General features: G+C 40.3%; 1 protein-coding gene across 1 annotated transcript; it reads right to left on the bottom strand.

The window, feature by feature from the left end:
* Positions 1-5,761: 5,761 nt before the first annotated feature.
* On the bottom strand, positions 5,762-7,636 carry LOC110932054 (glutamic acid-rich protein-like). The gene is made up of 3 exons (XM_022175415.1): positions 7,207-7,636; positions 6,394-7,047; positions 5,762-6,291 (listed from the first exon to the last, which is right to left on the bottom strand). The coding sequence occupies exons 1-3, from the start codon at positions 7,634-7,636 to the stop codon at positions 5,762-5,764; spliced, it is 1,614 nt and encodes a 537-aa protein (XP_022031107.1).
* Positions 7,637-9,279: the final 1,643 nt, after the last annotated feature.

The raw sequence follows: 9,279 nt of genomic DNA, 5'->3' as shown, positions 1-9,279 counted from the left end.
TGAAGCGCGCGATCCTTTTGGGTTCCGGGGTCACAAGGTACGGAACCAATCTGGATAGGGTGTTGAAACTTGTAAGATATGCCTGGCAATCCAAGTTCTTCATGACCAGTGATAGGAAATCAGATTCTATCTTCTCGACCTCGTGTTGAGGGCAGTAGTTTTCTTTGATGAGAGCAACAAATTGCTCCCATGACATGCTGTACAAAGCAACCTTTCCTGAGGCTTGAACCAATGACCTCCACCACGCTAGGGCTTCACCCTTAAATGACTGGGATACAAACTTTACCACATCCCTCTCAGCACAACCACTAATGTCCACAACAGTGTCCATTTCGTCCAGCCAGGTCATGCAATCCACAATGCCTTTTTCCCCCGTAAAATCTCGGGGCTTGCAGGAAACAAAATACTTATATGTGCAACCCTTGGCGCGAGGTGCATTATCGAACACTATTTTCTTGGGACGGACACTATTCTCATTTGATGAATGCCGATCATCATCTTTCTTAGGTTTAGACTGGGTAGAGGGTGGTTTGCTATGAGATTCAGAATGGGTTCTTGGTTTAGAGTGTGGTGCAGATCGGGTCCTACTTCGAGACTCGCTATAATCTTCATACTGCCGTGCTAAAGCCGTTTTAACAGCGTCGTCTACTAACGCTTTTAATTCAGCACCCGTTATATTAGTTTGGGCGTTATCATTCTCATTCTCCTTTGGATGACCTAAGAAGCTGTTGAAATCTTGATCTGCTACAAAAGATAATAACAGAAGTCTTATTCGGGAGTTTGTTGGTGCACTACATCTGTTGATTTCATCTAGGATTGGGTCTTACATTGTAATGTATAGATTAGGGCACGAAATACGAGAAAATGAGAGTGTGTATGATATTTGTGACCTAGGTTCGCTTTTAGGGACAAATGATAGAGGTCCGCTTTTGTGACACTTGTGAGGTCCGCTTTTATGGACACTGGTCACAAAAGCGAACCAGACACCCTATATAAAGGTGTCTTATGAGCGAACCAGAGGTAATTGAAGTTGATTTCCACGCCGAAGCTCTGCCGGTGTGACGTTTGAATTGTAAAAGCTGTCAAATCAATAAAACAAGCAGTTAGAGTGAAGTGTGTGCTATTTCTACCTTTGTTTCTTATTATTCCGCATCTGAAACACGGGAGATTACCTCTGAACGACTCGTATAGGTCGGCGTACGATCCTACAATTGGTATCAGAGCCAAGGAGGAGGTTATCTGCAGAATATAGCTGATTTTCGACATTTCTTCTTACTTTTACACCTTCTTTTCTTGATTCGGGAAGTTTTCACGGTCAGAATTGATTCAAAAGCTCACAGATTGTGTATTATCAATCAAAGGAAAACCCTTGAAAGTTTCAAGCAAAAATATGGACGAGAAATGGGTCAAAACAGCTTCGTTTTGAGATTCGCTTTTAAGGACAGTTGAGAGGTCCGCTCCAAGGTGCTGTCTGGTCTGCTTTTAAGACTTGGTCCGCTCCAAAGTCACATTAGGTTCGCTCGAAGGGTTCGCTCGAACGGTTATTTTCTGATCCGCTTGAGAGATCCGCTCGAAAGACAATTTTCTGGTCCGCTTGAGAGATCCGCTCGAAAGACTATTTTCTGGTTCGCTAATAAAACCAAACAGGTCCGCTCGAATTGACCATTACCGGTTCGCTTTTGTGAACATTGCTGGTTCGCTTCTGTGACACTTGTCTGGTCCGCTTTTGTGTTCAAGTTTGGTTCGCTTATAAGTCACTTGCCTTAAAAAACGTGTCATCATGGATACCAAGTTCTACAATGCGTTTGCAACATCGTCGTCACCAGTTGCGATTGCTCAAGCCATGAATCTAGAAAACGAAACGGGAACCACCCAGAAACCCCTGAAATTGATGAGTATCGAAGAATACTACGGGTGAAAGGATAGATTTGAAAACTGGGTTCAAGCAAATCATCTTAGATCATGGGAATGTATCTTGAAGAAGTATGTGTTACCGAGAACGGAGGTGAATGTTATCAAACAGATATCCGAATTCACAGATCAAGAACGTGCAATGTACAGAGTGGAGAAAATGATGATCAGTTTATTGCAACAAGCGATTAAAGAAGATATATTCATTCTGTTAGAACACGACAAAACTGCTAAGTCGATATGGGATGCTCTTAAAGTCAAATTCGAGGGAAGTGAGAGTATGATTAAAAGCAAAAAGGCATTGCTTAAGAAAGAGTTTGATCTTTTTAGCAGCTTACCAGGAGAGGATACTAAGAAGCTGATTGAAAGATACTATCACTTAGTGCGATCATTGACAATGATTGGTGTTGATAAAAGTTGTGAAGAGTATGTGGATAAGTTGGCTGATGCGTTACCTCAGAAGGAGTGGGGAACGTATTTGATGATATTGAAAAACACGGGTGTTTATGACGGACTGACAATTGGACAGTTTATCGAAAAATTAGAGGCTCGGAATCTGGAACAGCAAAAGATCACCAGGATGAATAGTCCGAGTGGTCAACAAGATGTGAAAATGTACTATAGGGGTAGCATTTCAGCCACTAAGTCTGAGAGAAGTCCGAAAATACAAACTGCATTCAGTGCTGGGGATTCATTAGACAAAGCTGATCAGGGTTCAAACAATAGTAGCAGCGGGTTTTCATCATTTCCGAGTGTAAATCCTAAAGAGACAAACACAAGTTTTCAGTCTCAGAGTACAAAAATAGGAAATGGATATGTGATTCAATGCAACATAGCTCTCAATCTTCCAGAAGGTCAAAGCTTCTCTGAAGACATTGCGAAAGACCACATGGCACTTCTGGGTTCTGTGTTGTTATCCTATGAAGGGCTTGTTGCTGGTCGGATCGGAAATCCTATGCTCACCAAAGAGGATTACGATCAAATAGACGCCGAAGAGATGGAACTCATGGATATCAAATGGTGTCTTGCAAGTGTTCTTCGACGTGCTGAGAAGTTCAAAACCATCACCGGGAGAAATGACTTTCTTGATGCTCATGTATCTACTTTAGGTTTTGATAAATCTAAAGTTACTTGTTTTCGGTGCAGGGAGAAAGGCCATTTCAAGCGGGAGTGCAAGGGAAGAGAAGCTAGCGGAGCACAGAATCCATTTGGGAAAGATGATTATTACCGCAAAGCTATCTATCAACAAGTTGGTCAATATCAAGAACCACAGACGGCTCATGGGAGGAAGATTGAAGATCCCAAAAGAGCATGTCTGGTAGATTTTAGCTGGAGTGATTACATATCATCTGAAGGCAAAGCAGCACGCATAATCGATCAAGATGATGAGAAGCTACCAGAAGGTTTTAGTTGGGATATGTTTGTGGATGAGAAGGGAGAGTTTAAAGCTTTCATTGCCAAGATTATGAGGGAGCCAGACATGTTTGCCACCTGGATGAAGTCTATCGGTGAAACTGTCAAATCGGTTGCTTCTAATGAAAGTTCTTATAGTTCTGATGAAAATACAGAAAGTGTTGATGAACTTTCAGAAAGATCTGGGGAGGTTTCAGAGAGTTCAGATGAGAGTATACAGAATGATGTTACTTCAGAAAAGGAAGTTGTATTTGATCAAACACCATCTGATTCTGGTGTATCAGATGCTGATTCTGAAAAATTTGTAGAGTTTGATCAATCACCGGTTGACAAAAGCAGTGATGATGAAGAAGAAAAATATATAAATGTTGCTGAAACTCATCTTTCTCCTAAAAGTTTTCATGTTTATTTTGCAGATAGCATGGAGAAACTAAAGGAGAAAAGAGCTGCTATAGAACAACAAGAGAAGTCTGAAGGTGATGTTCAAAATGTTGAAAATGTTGCTGAGAAGGTTACCGAAGTGGAGAAAGAAGAAGAAAAGGTGACTGTAGCTGAAAAAGTCATAGAAGTTGTGAAAACAATCGAGGTTGAGAAGATTGTTGAAGTCGTCAAGCCTTGTAAGAAGTGTTTGGAAGCCTGCAAGGAATGTGCAACAAAAGACGACATTATAGCTGAGTACGAGAAGAAGAAGGAGCAGTTACTGTTCAACCTTAATTATGTGAAAGAATCGTACGATGTCTTGAACAAAACAGTAACTGGTCTCCAAACGACAAACTCAGAAAGAGAACAGGCACTGACAATGATGAATGCAACTTTGATGTCAAAACAAAAAGCGATCAATTTCTACATTGAAGAGAGTGCCAAATGGAAGCAAGAGTTGGAAACTGAAAAGATCGAAAATGAGAGAATTAGGCGGTTATTGTTAAGCTATTCTACTTCTGATTATCTCATTGATCGTGTTTACCCAACTGTTGCAGGATTGGAAGCTTTTCAAGACGAGAAACCAAAGAATAAGAAAGACTGTGGTAAGAAACCGACTGTTAGCTATAACAAGTGTCCGCCTCCAATTTGGGATGGTGTAGGATCAGTTTTGACCTCTAGAACGAGTCAATCAGAGCTAGTGCTTGCCGGAAATGTGGCGGAAACACATTTCAAAGATGATACAAAGCAAAATGTAAAAGAATGGAGTAGAAACAGAAGGATTCATACTTTAAACACTTTTCTTCACTTGTATATCGCTTGTCGTACGGACAGCACTTCGACGTTAGTTCACGGACAAGGTTACAAATGAAGAACTGAACATGGGTATTTATAGGCTACATGGTCCGCTAATGTGACATGTCCACAAAAGCGGACCTGACAACTAAGTTGGTTCGCTTTTGTGGACAAGTGCCACAAAAGCGGACCTACAACATGAAAACTATAAAATTACATTTTAACCCCCTGAACTTATACAAAATGACCTATCTGGACCCTATACATTAATCTAGTATTACAAAGACGCAGGCTTTAGATATTGTGCATCAACAAACTCCCCCTTGGATGAAGCCGCAGTCTTTGTCTTGAATGTAGGTCTTCAGATAGCTTTGAATTTCTCTTCCTTCGGTTTCGGCTTTCTACTCAGTGCAACTCTGATCTTTTCATTCTCTTTCTTCCTCGCCTTTTCTTCTTCACGCTGTTGCTTCATAAACTTTCCTCTATTTTCTTCCATCCCTTGATTCTCACGTTCACGTTCACGCTTTGGTTTCTTCTTCATCTTCTCGTCTAAAGACCACCACGAAGATTTCCACTTGCTTTCGGAGTTGATACCTTTCTGAAAGCACAGTGAAACTACACGTTGAAACTGAAGAGTTTGTTCTTTGTCTGCTGACGAATAGCGAATGTTGTTGATGAATAAACATTCAATGTCTTTCGCTGAGCAATTTACCAACCACATCGGATCATAAATGTGAATATTTCTAAGTTCACCACCAGCTCTGTAAGTTATGATTGCTTCAGTTGTGATACAGCCGTAGACCCAATCAATAAAACCTTTATAAAAATCCTGCTCAATTTCAGGCATAGGAATCGTCGTCATGGTTCTTGGAGGCTTTACATTCAAAATTGTTTCAATAACACCAGTCACTGGATCCATTCTTTGAACACGTCTAGGACGATGAGGCTTCCATTTTCGAAGACCTTTTAGAGTCTCGTACTTAATATAACCCCACATCGCCTTATCATTTTGCCTCACAGGATAATCCAAGCTTCTTACTTTAGATAATTCATCGACATCCCACCACGGTAATGACATAATGTCATATAGACGTTTGAAATATTGGACGCCGTATTCCCTACGAATAGCATAAGCGTTCACTTGAGGCAGAAATCCCCAACTTATGATGTCGCCAAGAGAAATAGTTCTATCACGTTGGAAAAACTTCAAAGGCCTCTTGAACTATCTTTCATGAGTATCTTTAAACCATTTAGAACGATCTTCTTTTTCTACATTCGACTGGCCTTCCTTTTCAGCATCTTTCCTCAAACATTCAAACACATTGTCATTCACAGCTTCAGTCACCTTTTGTCGTAACTCTTCTCTATTCTCAGCTACGAAGAATTCCATCAACGTTGGAAATTTAGATGTGTCTTCAGGAACATCTTCACTATCAGAACATTCTTCTACTTCAACTCGATCATATTGATCAGCATCTTCAACATAATCATACTTATAATCTTGCTGTTTATTAATATCAAACGATTCTAAATCCTTTTCAAAATCAAAGGAAATTTCAGGGTTTACATCTTTAAGCATTTCCTTATACACCTCTAGACGCACGAACAATGGCTCATGATGCTCAACAATCTGCGTCTTACTCGACTCCCCCTTTCCCTCAGCTTCACCACTTTCTTCATTCACGGTGTCGTTCATCAAATCTTCAACGACTTTTTCATTGGAAGCTTCGGAAACTCTAACACCTGAACCTCCTGCAGCGTCATCATCATCATCACCTTTAGAACTATGACTGCTCGCAGAATATACAAACTCATCCTCATCATCATCTTCATCATCCTCTTCATCTTCGCCACCAATTAATTCATGCGTTGGAGTTTCTTCTTCGAATAAGCCAGAAACTGCAGATATAGGCTCAGGATTATCTATCACCATCGAAGGTACAAGAGCCATTTCAGGCATAGCTGAACTTCCTTCAACCCCTTTACCCTTATCTTTCATCTGCCTTTCTAATTCTGCTTGACGTTCAGCACGAAGGTCTTCTAGCTTCAACTCTTCAAACTTTTGATCAACTGACATTCCAAGCACATTTTCAACAACCCTATTCAGCATGTAGAACTTATGATCATGTAATGCCTTATCTGATGTAAGCTCTTTATTCTTCAATTTGTAATATTCATTCTCACTTTCTCGACGATTCCTCTCTTCTTCAAGTTCAGACACACGAACTTTTAGAATATCAATTTCAGTTTGATCTGTTTCAACCTTCTTTTCTAACCCTTGTACACGATTCACAAGCAGTTTTTCTCTGTCAGCTGCCTTCTTGTTCTCGGTTGCCAACCTTTTGTTCTCTACTATCACATTCTCCAATTTCTTTTCCAATTTCAACACTTGTGAATTATTTTCAAAGTCGAAGTCACCAATGTCTAGCAGGTTATCTTGCGGTGTCGGAAGACCTTTACTAGAAGAACCAGGTTGTACTTGGGTGAGTGGAGGTGTGCTGAAGATATCTTGTGAAGTGAAATATGGTTGTTGTGGTGGTGGTGTTGATTGAGGAATAGGTGATGGTTGTCTTGGTGGTGTGGGAAGTCTGGGTGGTGATGATTGTTGTGGAGTTGGTTGTCTGGGTGGAGATTGATGTATCGGTGAATGTGGAGGTGTTGGTTCACGTGGAGGTGTAGGAGTCTTCTGAAAGATCTTTTTAGGTCTCTTCGACACTCTATGCTTCAGTGTTGCTCTTTTTCGACTTGCAGCTTTCTTATGACCTTTCGGAGTGGATTGTGACTCTGAAACATGCTGCAGAGAAGGAACACAAGGAGCATCCTCCTGTTCTTGCCTCTTCCTCTTCTTGATCAACTTTTCTTTTGCTATCTCTTCTCTCATTCTCCTTTCGCGTTCAACCTCATCAATCATTTCATCTTCTGATGAACTAGAAGAACTAGTAGTGTCTTTATCAACGTCGTCACCTTCAACATCATCTAACACCTTCTCTTTTTCCTTTTGAATATCAGAAGTAACCGTCTGCACCACATTATCAACAAAATATGCATCAGTCGTAAACAAACATGTCTTAATTACTATGTTTTCAGCACCAGTCATCTCTTGTTCCTTTTCAACATTCACCTCAGGAACATCTTAGTCAGGCTCATCAATTAACATTGTCTGCACTTTCTTCTTTTGTTTCTTTTTCGGCTTAGACGAAGAACCTTCACCGTCTACTGTAGGAGTTGCAAGTCTACGTCTGCGACCTGACTCCTTCACATACCATTCGTTCCTTACGTCTTTGAATTTTTCCATAATCTTCAGCTCATCAGCGTATAATGCTTCTTTCATTTCTTCCTGATTTCTCCAGTTCTGATGATTCTCTGGATCAGAATCAGCATACTTCACATCTTTGATATACCCAAAGTTTTCAACAACAAGATCTGGCTCTGGGTGATTTGGATGATATTTCACTAACTGCTTCAAAGTATTATTTGACATGTGAGCTTGTACTAAAAGATCATTTTGAATGTTTCTATCTATCCCTGGATATGCGTGATCAATTAACATCTGCACAAACCGCGGATACTTCCATGCTCTAACGTTCGTTGTAATATTTTCCGCCATATAGTGAAACACTATATGCGAGAAGTTGTACTTTTTGTTCAACACTAACGCCGTCAGCATATTCATCTGATAATCCCTCATCTGATCATAACTACCCTTCGTGTGACTAAGCGAAATCAGAATACAATGAATGAGGAACTTGAAAGATTTCTGAAATTTCGACTTTAGGTAGTTTCTGGTGTTCAAAGCACCTCTGTAACCCATTCTAAGCATACAACCCTTCACCATACGTTCAGGAAACCTCGTAGGATAATTGGCTTCGTCAGGAAAGTTCATCACCTCACGGACTAAAGCTTCTGTCACCAAAATAGTTTCCTGCTTTCCATTCACTTCCACCACTGAAGATATCACTTTGCTAGCTTCGTCATACGTAGCATTCTCCCAGAAACGGCTAATATGTGATCTGTAAATTGGCCTCTGATCTGTCATCGCTTTCTTAACTGTAATTCGGTTCATAAAATCTAATATGCTGCTGAACTCCGACAATAAAGGATTCTTTTCAACATCTAGATCAATGCAGCTGTTGTGAACTGGATCAAATACAACACTTGCTGACGCCTGCACAACAACATAAACAGTGACTTAGAAAAATTTTATATTTTGACATTCACCATTGACTAAAGAGCGAATCATAATATGAGCACATAGGCGAACCATCACATGTACTAATGAGCGGACCATGAATAACACTTACTTATAAGCGGACCTAATATGAACAGATAAGCGAATCACACATGATATAGCACTTAAAAGCGGACCTGATACAATATGGTACATAAAAGCGAACCTAGTATGAAAAATACACAAAAAACGAACCATACCTAGTACAAATAAGCAAACCACAATATATCATGCACTAAAAGCGAACCCAGATGCACTATATAAGCGGACCTAAAAAGAAAAAGACACAAAAGCAAACCGTACCTGGTACACATAAGCGAAACACACTAGTTAGTGCACTATAAGCGGACCTGCTGTGTATGCATGAGCGAACCTAAGTTAGTATCTAGGAGCGGACCTATGAAAGTAACTATGAGCGGACCTACAGATGACACATGAGCGGACCAATCTTGTACTTAAAGGCGAACCTGGGTTATATGTCTGCAAAAGCGATTCTAACCCTAACCTTGTCA

The sequence above is a fragment of the Helianthus annuus genome, chromosome 3, assembly GCF_002127325.2.
Source record: "Helianthus annuus cultivar XRQ/B chromosome 3, HanXRQr2.0-SUNRISE, whole genome shotgun sequence".
Lineage (NCBI taxonomy): Eukaryota > Viridiplantae > Streptophyta > Magnoliopsida > Asterales > Asteraceae > Helianthus > Helianthus annuus.
The sequence above is the reverse complement of the archived record's forward strand: the minus strand, read 5'-3'. Positions and strand labels throughout refer to the sequence as shown.

What these genes read in the sequence shown, in the direction of transcription:
- LOC110932054 (XM_022175415.1), bottom strand. Translation starts at nt 7,636, where the DNA reads ATGACTGGTGCTGAAAACATAGTAATTAAGACATGTTTGTTTACGACT. An exon ending in GAAGACTCCTACACCTCCAC is followed by an intron (nt 7,048 to 7,206) that starts GTGAACCAACAC and finishes TCACTTCACAAG; the next exon opens with ATATCTTCAGCACACCTCCA. An exon ending in TCCAACGCATGAATTAATTG is followed by an intron (nt 6,292 to 6,393) that starts GTGGCGAAGATG and finishes ATGACGCTGCAG; the next exon opens with GAGGTTCAGGTGTTAGAGTT.